Below are 13,197 nucleotides of genomic sequence, written 5' to 3' on the forward strand. Positions count from 1 at the left end.
GAAGTGAAGATGTTTGTGTCGTATGTGAATGCACACCAAACGGTGACCTCGGAAGTGGAGGATTTTAACAATCAATGGGTAGGATGACATGTTCTGTGGGAACTAGTCATCTCTTTCTCCAGCCACTCCATCATTGCCCAATGGGCTCATGAACAAAGTGGCCATGGTGGCAGAGATGGAAGGTATGCATGGTCTCAGCAACATGGACTTCCACTCACCAAGGCCAACTTGTCTACAGCCACTGCTGAGGGCACAATCTTCCAGTAGCAGAGACCAACACTGAGTCCCTGACATCACACCATTCCTTGAGGGGATCAAGAAGCAACAACTGGTGGCAGGTTGATTACATTGAACCGCTTCAATAATGAAAAGGGCAGTATTTTGTTCTTATTGGAATAGACACCTACTCTGGATATGGATTTGCCTTCCCTGCATGCAATGTTTTTCTGCCTAAACTACCATTCATAGACTTACAGAATGCCTTATCCACTATCATGGTATCCCACACAGCACTGCCTCAGATCAAAGGACTCACTTCACAGCAAATGAAGTGTGGCAGTAGGCTCATGCTAACGGAATTCACTGGTCTTACCATGTTCCCCATCATCCTGAAGCAGCTGGCTTGATAGAATGATGGGATGGCCTTCTAAAGATACAATTACAGTGCCAGCTAGGTGGAAATACCTTGCAGGGTTGAGTCAGTGTTCTCCAGGAGGCTGTATATGCTGTAAATCAGCATCTAATATATGGTGCTGTTTCTCCTGTAGCCAGGGTTTGTGGGTCCAGGAATCAAGGGGTGGAAATGGGAGTGGCACCACTCACTATTATCCCTAGTGACCCAATTGCAAATTTTTTGCTTCATGTCCCCATCTATCATGGGTAATAGCGGAGGTGAAAATTGGGGGGTGGGGGGCGTCTTTGTGTCTTAAGGTTATGAAATTGTAATTGAGCTCTGATAATCAGAAGTCTAAATCAATTCTTCAAATAGACAGTGAGTTGTCTTTTCCTAGAGCTGACAGATGATTTCATGTTGTTAAATGGAGTCCCTGGGTAGCACCATCGGTAAAGCGCTGGACTACTAACCAAGGTTAATGGTTCAAACCCATTCAGGGGTGTCTCAAAAGACAGGCTTGTTGATCTGATTACAAAGGGTCACGACCAGAAAACCCTGTGGAGCCAGTTCTGCTCTGCACACTTGGAGTCATGAGTCAGAATCAACTCGACAGTAACTAAAAAAATCATTTAATAATTATTTTCCCCAATTGTAAATGGATTGTAAATGTTGATAATACACAAGAAAGTATAAATCACCCACAATGCTGCTAACCATAGAAATATTATTAACATTTTTGGAGGGCTATTTTTTTTCCAACCCTAAAATTTTTGGTAAAAATCTTGTTTGGTAAGTCATTGCTGGTAACTGATTAACATTTATACTCTGAGTATACACTTCAACTAGTTTACTACTAGAATGTAATGCAAGATGTAATAAAATTAGTTTTAAAGTTTTGCTTTGACAATTATTCATTCAGGAATAGTGAGCCCAATAATATGAGTGGGGATATGCTAGGGGAATGGGGAAGGATTTATGGGAAGAAGTCAGGGAATTAGTGCCCTCAGCTTTCACTACCTGGGCAAAAAAGTGCCAGGCAACTATGACAGCCTGTCTCTGTGGTTGTAGCACTAAAAAAAGAAAAAAAATTTTTTTTCTTTTTTTAGTACTAGCTGGTCACAAAATTGAGGGGGCACGTGGGGCTGCTTTGTGGTTGAAAGATTACAGGAATGAGAACATGTGGCCTTTTTAAACACGTACACATCCTGTGTTCGCCAGAATCAGGACTCTTCCTTCCGTTTGGGAGGAGTCCATATCACACCAGGTGGATATCCTCAGCACTAACTGCCAAGGACCAGACTTAGGCCTGTGGACTGGGCAAGAGCCTGGAAGACTGCCATGGGCTTTCTTTCTCTTTCAGCAGGTTCTCAATAGAAGCATGTGCAAAAATGCCCCGTTACCCTTTGGATCTTTGGACTGCTTGGTGATCACTGTGCTAGCCAACAAGTCAGAGGTGGATGATAAAGCTACTGAACAGCATTGTCTGGTTCTGGCCCATCAGAAAGCAAGGGGTGTGTAGGTATAAGCAGGGCCTTTGTTCTTGAAATTACAGAAACGTATTTCAAGTCAGGATAGGAAGCTTGTCTAATTGGCAATTCCTCTTGCATTGTCAACGTGCAGAGGATGCACCGTCCAAGGCAAGAGCAGCAGATGTTCACAGGGGAGCTTTGAGAGACCAATGTCAGATTTCTTTAAATATCCAGTCCTCTTAGCTGCACAGTGGTAGTTGCAGCCTATGGAAATAAGGAGGGAGAAGGGGAGATGTAGGAAGCTGGTAATTACTATGCACCTTGCCTAAATTGCATTTTTTTTTTTTTTTTTAATTACTGCGAGATCCATTTAAGGCAAACATCCTTACTCCCTGGACTGCCTTTGTACCAAGAGAAACCAGGGGGCCCCGAGCAGAAGGGAAAGGCATGAACTGCTTTTCTTCCACACAAGGCTGGTGAAGGAGAAAACAATTACCTTTGACATCCACCTCATAGCAATACTGTTTCATAATAGCATAGGCTGTTGAAGTTTTGACCACAATAGATCATCTAATTTAGCTCTTTTAAACTGACGGTTCGAACTTGTAGGACGACTTGCTAATGGCTGCAGAATGGCAAAGTGCTAATAAGAACAAAGGTCCCTACTTCATCACTATTGCTTTTCTCAACCATAAATCTCCTTCATGTCAATAACATATTTACACAGTGATTTATAATTTGCAGTGGACTTTTTTTTGGTATACCATGTATGAGATGGGTGAGTCTGCCACAGTCATTTTACCAGCGAGGATTGAGGATCAGAGTCCATTGATTGGATAGAGGTGTTATGAGAAGCAAATGCTTTACTTAATATTTTGACTATCCTGAGCTTCCATTCCCTTTTTAACTTTCCTTTTAATCTTAAGAGTATTAGGTATTTATTATAGAAAAATTGGAAAATACAGAAAAGCTAAATCACCTATAATCTCATCACCCAAAGATAAACCACTTTAGCACTTTGAGATCATGTATTTCTAGTATTTTTAATGATTAAATATATTTTAACATGGGATCATATTGTACATACAGCTTGTAACATCTTAACAATGTATCATGAATGCTTTGACATTTAATATTGACATCACTCTTAACAGCTTTAAGACTTTGTGTTACATTCATGATGATTTTGGATGTATTTCCAGGTAGAGTTTGAAAACTAAAAGGTAATTCTTAAGGCTTCTGGTATTCATTGCCAAAGATCACACCCATTCACCTCTCACCAGCAGCATTAGAGTTCAAGTTTCCCTACATCTTTCTCAGTTTTAGGAAAAAAAGTGACATCTCAACAGTTACTTTACTATAATTTTTAATTCCAGTGAGGTAGAACATTTATTTCCTGTCCATTGACATTTACTGTTTTGTGATTTGCCTACTTAAGCATAATTTTTGTTTTTTTTTCCTATTTGGACTTTTTCATGGAGAGATAAGTGGCTCCACAGAAAGGTTCTGGATTCCTACTGACTGGGTTCAAAACCTACCCTCCAGCAGGTCATGATGACCCCAAGCCTTCCATTTCTCATCTGCAAAATATGGACTGAAGTGAGAAATAACTAATACATGTATACAAAGCCCTTAGCCAGCACCTACATTTATTGTTCATATATGTCAGAACTCTCTATATAAAAATTTCCCTTTTTATTCCTACTCCACCACTTGTCTATCAGTTTAAAAAAAAAAATCAGTTTAGATGTGCTTAATTAACACTTAATTGTGCTCATGCAGAACCTCTGCACAGACCAACAGGCAGTTGTTCAAACAGAACAAGGGGATACTGTGTGCTTTAAAATCATGAAAGCTGTGCACCAGGGTTGTATCCCTTCACCATTCTTATTCAATCTGTATGCTGAGCAACAGTCCAAAAAAATGGGCTATATGAGAGGAAAGGGGCATCAGGATTGGAGGAAGACTCATTAACAACCTTCAATATGCAGATGACACAAACTTGCCTGCTGAAAGTGAAGAGAAGTTGAAGCACTTACTGATGAAGATCAAAGACCACAGCCTTCAGTATGGATTATACAACATAAAGAAAATAAAAATTTTCACAACTGGACCAATAAGCAACATCATGATAAATGGAGAAATGGTTGAAGTTTTCAAGAACTTCATTTTACTTGAATTCACAATCCACACCCATGGAAGCAGCAGTCAAGAAATCAAATGATGTATTGCAACGGGCAAATCTGCTGCAAAAGACCTCTTTAGAGTGTTAAAAAGCAAAGATGTCACCTTGAGGACTGAGGTTTCACCTGACTCTAGCCATGGTATTTTCAATCACCTCATATGCACATGAAAGCTGGACAATGAATAAGGAAGACCAGAGAATTGATGCCTTTGAATTATGGTGTTGACAAAGAATATTGACTATATCATGACTGTCAGAAGAACAAATAAATCTGTCTTGGAAGAAGTACAGCCACAATGCTCCTTAGAAGTGAAGATGTCGAGACTGTGTCACGTGCTTTGGACATGTTACCAAGAGGGACCAAGCCCTGAAGAAGGACATCATGCTTGCTAAGGTAGAGGGTGAGTTAAAAAGACGAAGACCCTCAATGAGATGGACTGACACAGTGGCTGAAACAATGGGCTTATGTGTAGCAACGACTGTGAGGATGGCACAGGAATGGGCAATGTTTCTTTCTGTTGTACACAGGGTCACTAAAATGGAGCCGACTCAAAGACACCTAACAAATTATTCTGAATCTCTCTTCTACCCTTTTTAGTTTCCTTGAGTCTTTGTGGAAAAGATGAAAAACAAGAATAAAAAACCCGTCGCCATCAAGTCAATTCCAACTCAGAGACCCTACAGGACAGAGTAGAACTGCCCCATAATTTCCAAGGAGCACCTGGTGGATTCAAACTGCTGACCTTTCAGTTAGCAGCTGTAGCACTTAATCACACCACCAGGGTTTCCTGGCTCCTACAACATATTTTGTTACATTTTACCATCTCTTCCAATGATACTACCTCTTTCTTTTTTCATTCTCTTTCCAAACATGGGCATTTAACCTTTTGGTCACTCTCATTGGTTCGTAGATGCCTGTCTATGTCCCAATTGGTGCATCGTTTCTTTGTATACTCATGAAGACTCTCTGTTCTCTATAATCAGGGCTCTAGATTTCCATACAGACTCAGTTTTGGTAAGGTCTTTCTTATTTTTCCACTAGGTCTTTTGAGTAACATGTCTCTGTTGATGACCATCCCCGTATAATTTTGCTTTGCACTGAGAAAGCACCTTCTTCCTGGTCCTTCAAAAAAGGTGAATCTCTGACTCACCATCACTTTATTACTTCTTTTTAGCAGGCTTTAACAAAATTCATGAAAGATATTGTGAAATAATGGTGATAAGTCAAAACTGAACATGTGTGCAACGCCGGAAGATTATCACTCACAGGCCCCAAGAAAAACTGACAAATATATTTTGAACACCTGAGCCCAAGGATGTACTATGAACTGTGGGATACATCCCCAGAAACAAATGACAACCACAGCAGCTTCTGACCCAGAGCCTTGAGAGTCAGAAGGAACATGACAGCAGCATTTGATACTGGAAACAAAGGAACCCTCATGTCTGGGAGGAGACTTAGAACTCTGGCTTTCTCACCCCCACCCCCCCCATCCCCATGTAAGTTCTAGCCTAGCCTACAGGTTTGGCAAGGAAAGTAGGTATTAGCTCTCTTTGGTGTCACACCAGACCAAGACAAAGCTCCTCACCACTTCATGGTCCAGGGGCTCTGGGTTTTGTTAAACAGAGGCTTCTCCCCTGGCCCCTATTTTGATATAGGTACCATTTAAAAGATTCTGGCTTCGTTCCTCTTAGACATGATCTCACTTCAAAAGGAACTTCATATGCAGTACTTCACAGATGTGACACTTTCTCTTCCTGGACTTTATGCTCCTTCTGTTTATTGGGAACAATCCTCCCTGGACTACCCCCCAACTCCTACTCATTCTCAGGGCATTTTTCCAGAAGCCTTGCCTGGTCCAAGGCTGGGTCAGGTGCTACTCCTTTAGGTCACAGCACTGGTCACACTGCAGTGTCCTTGCCTCCTTGACTGCCCTTTCCATTAGACTATAGAGTATGTTTCATTTTCCATTGTATCCCTAGTACCTGGCAGACACCAATTTGTATTCTTACTTCTCACTCCTAGTTTCTGGCCTGTACTGGGCTCAAAAAATAATTGGCGAGACCCTATTTCGTCTTTCTTGCTGACCTGTCATTGTCCGTATTTGGTGGTAGTAAAATGTTTTCTGAGTTCCTGAGAGAGACAAAAAGTCCCTCATATAGTCCACATCATCCCAGCCCAGGCACGACGACAATCAGATGTAGTGACAAAGTCCGGGTCACGGTATCCTTTTCATGATGTTCTCATGGAAAGTGAGCTTTCAATATTACATTCCTATTTCCTGAGTATTCTTAATGGTAGTAGAAAAGCTAAAAGTAACGGCTCTCCCATCTATCATTCTCATCAGTCACAGAAAAAGCTTTTAAGGGTCAACTTTTATTAGCACTGGGAAGTGCTACACATAGAAATTTAGACTGATTGAAGACCTAGTAGTTTACAGCCTTTATGGAACTTAGCTCTAAAGTCAATACTTTTGACTAACAAAGACAAGAATCTGACAAAAATATTTACAATAGTCATTGTATTCACAAGTTATTCTACAGTGTGGACTCTCTGATGGTGCATAAGGGCTGTTCCCTGCCTGAAAGTTTTCCCACATTCACTACATGTATGTATAAGCTTCATTCCCAGAGTGGAGTCTCTGATGCTGAGTAAGGGCTGAGCTCCTTTTAAAAGCTTTGCCACATTCATTACACTGATAAGATTCCTTTCCACTGTGAATTCTCTGATGCCTGATGAGGTTTGAGCTCAAACTGAAGGCTTTTCCACATTCATTACATACATACGGTTTCTCACCAGTGTGAATTCTTTGATGTATAATCAGATCTGAATTTTGACTGAAGGCTTTGCCACATTCATTACACTGATAAGGTTCCTCTCCACTATGAATTCTCTGATGTCTGATGAGGTTTGAGCTCAAACTGAAGGCTTTTCCACATTCATTACATTTATAGGGTTTCTCACCAGTGTGAATTCTTTGATGTATGATCAGATATGAACTTTGACTGAATGCTTTGCCACATTCATTACATATACAAGCTTTCTCACCAGTATGGATTTTCTGATGTCTAATAAGGGCTGATCTCTGATTGAAGGCTTTCCCACATTCACTGCATTTGTATGCTTTCTCCCCACTATGAATTCTCTGATGAATAATAAGGTATGAGCTCAAACTAAAGGCTTTCCCACACTGGTTACACTTGTGGGGCTTTTCTCCAGTATGGATTCTCTGATGTTGCGTTAGAGTATAATGCTGTGTGAAGGTGTGCCCACATACATCACATCTGTAAGGTCTCTCTTCTGTATGAACTTTCTGATATGTTAAAGAGTTTGCACTTAGAATCATGCTTCTTTGAGGATTATCATGGCGGTCTCTCTTTCCTAGAGATTCATGTGTAAAGGCCATTTGCCTAAAACTGTCTCCTTGGGACGGAGATCTTAATTTCTCCCCTGTAGTACTTCTTTGCTGCCACTCTAAATGGTTTTCATGTTCACTAACTTCTTGAAATGAAGGCTCCGGGGGAAAGCCCTGTGGTTTTTCTCCCAAAATTTCCTCCTTTGTTGCTGATTCTTTGTTCTCACAATCTGAAATGATAAATAGCAACAGATTTTACATTTTTCCAGTCACTTTCAATACTCACCTTCTACTTGAGAGAAAACAGAAGCTTCTACCTACAAAGATGTCACTGTTCACATGTATTGTTTATCTTGCTGTACTAGGGTCCCTCCTTCATTGTAATGTTAAGGCCTCCACCTACACTTGAATTTTACCTTTTTCTGTTCCTCCAAGAGGTCAACTGATCATTACCAACTGCTTCTTTCCCATTATTTTTAAGCTCTTTGATTCTTGTTCATCAGCATTTAAAGTTCCTTGCCCACACATCTCCTTCAAGCAGCCTCACTCATTCCCATTCACAGTAAAGCTTCTTCAAAGGGTTGTCTGTACTCATCCCTATTCTGCAATGTTTCTGCCTTCCTCTGCTTTATTTCCACTGATGCTGTCCTCATCAAGGTCACTAGCATCATAGTTCTTCAATCTAATGGGTACTTCCCAGATCTTAGTTTCCTCTCTGCAGAACTTGCCTTTGGGGAACCTCACCTTCTTTCGAGAGATGTTCTCTTCCAGTAATATTGGCCTGATTTCTATGGCTGTTTCTTCTTAACATCCAGGCCCAGTCCCTCAAAAAGTAGTGTTCCTCAGGATTCTGTTCTCGGCTCTCATGAACCCACTCTACAAATGACCCGCTAAGCTTCAAATACTACTTACAAGGTAGTATTTTCCTACGTAGTCAACTCTATCCCAGCTCTACTGCTGGGCTCTAGGTTCTCATATCCAACTGCTAACTGGGCATTTTATGAATATTCCACATCCACCAAAATGTCCCAAACTAAATACATCATAAGATGTATTTGTTTCCTCTTATAATTTCCTATTTACATGAATTGTTGTTGTTAGATGCCATCAAATTGATTCTGACTCATGGTGATCAGGGAACTGTGCTCCACTGGGTTTTTTGAAAGCAGGTCACCAGCCAGGCTTGTCTTTCAGTATGTCTCTGGGTGGGTCCGAACTGCCAATCTTTTGGCTAGTAATCCAGCACTTAACCGTTTGCACCATACAGGGGCTCCACTTACATGCATAGCACCACTCTTAACCACATGGCTAAAGACTGAAAACTGAGTGTCAGTTTCTAACTCCTCTCCCTCATCCTCCACTTTTAACAATCAGACTGCATTAAAATTTAAAAATTTAAATGCTGATGAACATGAATCAAATTTTATCTTCCTGGGGTGGGGGTATCATACATTTTGAAGTATTCACTTTGGCTACCTGGATTGCAAAGGCCTGTTATAGGACCCCAGGAATCTACTTTTGCCTTCTTCAAATCCACTCTCTATTGTGTAGCTAAGTTCTAAAACATAAATCCAATCATGTCACTCCCTTGTGCCAAATCCTTCAATTGCACCCCACAGCACCCAGGAAACTGTACAAACTAATTATCATGACATGCAAGTTTTTACTACCTGGATCCCATTTTTTCTTTAGTTCATTTCTTACCACTCCTCCCCTACCAATATACCATTCAAGCCCAGGTGGATTGCCTGCAATTCCCAGAATGGCCTGTATTCTCTCACAGGACTGTGACCTCTGCTTGAGATAGTCCTCCTCCCTATTTACCTGGCTTTCTTTTTTTTTTTCTCCTACTCATACTACAGGTCTTAGCTTAGATATCAATTCCTCCAGCAAGTGTTCCTAGAACTTCTAATACTGGGTTAGGTGCCATTTTATGTGCTGTCTTTCTTAGCACCTGTTGCTGTTAGTGTCGGTCAAATGAGCCCACAACTCATGGCAACCACTTGCACAACAGGATCAGACCATTGTGATCCATAGGGTTTTCACTGGCTGATATTTGGAAGATCTTCTTTGTCTGTCTTAGTGAGGAAGTTCTACTGAAACCTCTTCAGCATCATACCAACACACTGGCCTCCACTGACAGATGGGTGATGGCTTCCCTCGAGATGCACTGGCTGAGAATTGAACTCTGGTCTCCCACATGGAAGGTGAGAAGTCTACCGCTACCTAGTGCCTACTTTTATTCTATAACTTACTACACTATATTGCAATGCTTTCTTGTTCATCTACCACCTACCCAGACCTGAAAGCTCCTCAAAGATAGGTTTCAGTGCCTAGCACAGAACCCAACATGTATTAGTACTCTAGTAAATTGTAAAACGAAGAAATGAACAAATAAGTGAATGAATGACAGGTAAAGTGACAAAAGAGTGCTGAATGCAATCTATGACAGTTGCTGGAAACAAAGCTGGTAAAGTGAGTACCTCTGGTCTAGAATAATAAAAGTGATGATGCTCACATGTGACAAGCTTATGAAATGCAATTTCTCCTGCACCCTCAAAACCAGAGGTCTAATTAATTAAAGTTCCCAGATGAGTTTCTATTCCTCACCACTTCTGAGGGACAGGCAAGGTTCCCAGGATTTCAGCTGTGTCTTTAAAGGCTGGAGTTGGACATCTGTTGACTCTTGGGATGCTCCAAGAGATGTCAAATCCTTCCAGGGCACTGCTGGACCCTGTGGACTAGCTGGAACCTGAAGTCAATAAGATATGGTTACCTTAGTGAGAATATCCCTAGGAAACTGCTGAGTAAAAATCTCAGAGAAGAGTTCAGCAAGAGTACCACATGCTCCAGCCTGCAAACTCCTTCTCCCATAACACATCACAACTCCCTGTTCCCACCTGTTGCCTCGGATCATCGAACTCTCTCTCCAAATCCTCCAACAGGGTCACAGCTTCCTCGCCGCTTTTTGGACTCTGTTGCTGAACCCAGACCTGCAGCTCCTCAGGCAGGATGCTCAGGAACTGTTCCAACACCAGCAGTTCCAGGATCTGCTCCTTTGTGTGCAACTCTGGCATCAGCCACCGATAGCAAAGCTCGTGAAGTCGCCCCAGAGCCTCCCGCGGCCCAGGAGTCTCCTTGTAGCAAAACTTTCTGAATTGCTGGCGAAACATTTCTTGGCAGGCCTGGGCACTCCCATCCTGCTTAGATTTCTGACCCCAGGAAAGGCCCTCTTCTACTTTCACTACGATTAGTTCCTGTTCCTGAGGATCCTGAGTTACCAGGGTTGCAAGTGCTCTGGATTCCACAGCCATTCTAGGCTGAGGCAGCTTAGCAAAAAGTTTGCTACAACTGGGTTCTGTGCTTCACAGTTTCTTTAGTATTTCTTCTTTCAAAGGCTTTCCTGGAGGATACAAAAGCGTTGTTAAATTATATCAGTGACGAAATCTCTAAGAGCTCATAAATAAGTCAGATCAATCACTCCAGTAAGTTACTAAAAGGGAGTAGACTTGAGATTGTAACTAAATAATCAAATTAGAAACTAAAAATCAGTCATGTTATCCAGTGTCCTCCATTTTGTAGAACTCTGACCACTAACTTTAGAAGTAAATGGACACAATGTTAACATTAGCCACATAGGGAGAAAAGTATTTTCTTTTCAATTCTCTTTCAAGCCTTTCATTAAGGGGAAAACTCTTGGGTGCTAGTATGTCTTTTAACTTAAAACTTGCACAATTCCATTTTTCATAGACAAAGTACAGGCTTCAAACTTCTGAGGGCAAACAGTATCTAGGTAGAAATTAATAACACTGAATTTTAAATACCTTTAGTTCCTTTCTATGCATGGTAAGTGATGTTGATATTCATTTAAGGTAGTAATAGAACATCTTTTAAAATTCACATTAAACATGAGTTGATGTAAATAAAAATATTATTCAATATCTGCTAGTTGATCAAATTTGAGATTCATTGAATTCCTTCAATCAACACGGAGGCACTTACTTTTGGCTCTGTCCCTTGCCTGGGATATCAGGGTTCTTGCCCAGAAGATAAATGAGTCTTCAGAGAAATTAACCAGTAAGTGTTTGCTAAACGCTGTTCAAAACGTGTTCAAAACATGTTAAATATCAAAAATAGAACATGTTATATATTATAAACAAGCACAACAGAAGTATAAATAACCTCAACCTTCAAAAAGCATAGAAGATACTGGGAGTAAAAATGTAAACGGTGAAACACAGCAACAAATAATTATATAGACGTGTGGTACAGAGCAAACATGATCTGATTTTAGGTTAGGGGAATATCGATAGGAGGGTATGCCCTTGAATCAGTCAGCAGGACAGATGAGTAAAATTTAACCCTAATATTACGGCTAACTTTAGCGACTGAGTATTTATGCCGCCAATGTGTGACCTCACTTCTAATTTTAAACGCCCGGTTAAAGCACCGCGTTTGCAAAGTCGCGGGGGTAAAGAAGACCTGCGCCTTCTCCGGAAAACAGCGCACTGAGCGCCGGCGTCCTCTGCGTCCCCAAAACGCTGAGAGCCGCCTCCACGACAAAGAGCCGCGACCCCGAGGCCGGCCGATCAAGGCGCAGGGCTACTTCACCTGGCACCCACCGCCCCGGTAGAGCACCCTCCCCCTCCTCCCTCGCCTCGGAGCCCGCGTCCCTCACCGCAAAACCCTGAAGCCGTCACGAAACGAGCCACCGGCCCACAGCGCAGAGCCACAAAGACCGGAAGTGCGCGCCGCGACCTTCCGCTACGGCGCGTCGCTGTCGCTCCCTCCCCTGTCTCCGTCCGCCCCGCCCCTTGCTCACTGGCAGCCAATCATCGCCGTGAATTCTCTTTCCGCAGCCTGCAGGCTTTGACCGCTGGGCTGAGTGTCCCGGGTCTTTCTCTCCGAGGAGAGGCTGCAGGTCCCTGGAGGGCTGCGTTCTCCGCCTTGTCCGCTTCCTATCCTGGCCTGCACCCACAGCTCGTCCACTGGTCTCTTGGGCTTTTGTCACTCCCCGACTCATCCCGCCTTCAATTTTCTAAAAAAGCATTCGGATTTCCCTGTAATTCCAGTTCTTTCCCAGGATCTCCACAAAAGTAAACAGGTGGATGAACGGGCTGAACAAAAAGCAAATCACTTATACTGCGCTTCCCAGTGCTTGTCATTTGAGCCTTACAACAGCTCTATGCAGCTGGTATATTATCCCCATTTTACAGCTGTAAATGCTGTCCTAAATCAAGCAGTTTGAAACGAAGAACAACAAAAAACTGGCAAAAACCTAAATTGCTTAGGAAAAAAGAAAAAAAAAACCCATTGTCGATTCCAACTCGGAGCGACGCTATAGGACAGAGTAGAACTGCCCCACAGAGTTTTCAAGCAGCGCCTGGTGGATTCTAACTGTCGACCTTTTGGTTAGCAGCGGTAGTCCTTAATCACTATGCCACCAGGGTTTCCAAAAAAATTGCTCAGAGGAACACCAAAAATTAATGTAAACGAATATATTTATTGTGAGCATTTACTATTCGAACTGGGCAGCCTCACCTGGAAGGTGCTCCACAGAGGGAACTGGGAAAG

At 42.1% G+C, this 13,197-nt stretch overlaps 1 protein-coding gene across 3 annotated transcripts; it reads right to left on the reverse strand.

Moving 5' to 3' along the window:
- Positions 1–6,774: 6,774 nt before the first annotated feature.
- On the reverse strand, positions 6,775–12,386 carry LOC100671541 (zinc finger protein 397-like). 3 transcript variants are annotated; one of them, XM_010586771.3, is made up of 5 exons: positions 12,302–12,386; positions 11,626–11,718; positions 10,524–11,026; positions 10,234–10,375; positions 6,775–7,853 (listed from the first exon to the last, which is right to left on the reverse strand). In XM_010586771.3, the coding sequence occupies exons 3-5, from the start codon at positions 10,935–10,937 to the stop codon at positions 6,871–6,873; spliced, it is 1,539 nt and encodes a 512-aa protein (XP_010585073.1). In that variant the 5' UTR covers positions 10,938–11,026; positions 11,626–11,718; positions 12,302–12,386; the 3' UTR covers positions 6,775–6,870. The 3 variants fall into 3 exon arrangements, with proteins under 3 accessions (XP_010585073.1, XP_064150676.1, XP_064150675.1); XM_064294606.1 differs by lacking the exon at positions 11,626–11,718 and having other exon boundaries at positions 12,302–12,382; XM_064294605.1 differs by lacking the exon at positions 12,302–12,386 and having other exon boundaries at positions 11,626–12,257.
- Between the last annotated feature and the right edge of the window lie 811 nt (positions 12,387–13,197).

Source organism: Loxodonta africana, chromosome 11 (genome assembly GCF_030014295.1).
Source record: "Loxodonta africana isolate mLoxAfr1 chromosome 11, mLoxAfr1.hap2, whole genome shotgun sequence".
NCBI classification, from domain to species: domain Eukaryota; kingdom Metazoa; phylum Chordata; class Mammalia; order Proboscidea; family Elephantidae; genus Loxodonta; species Loxodonta africana.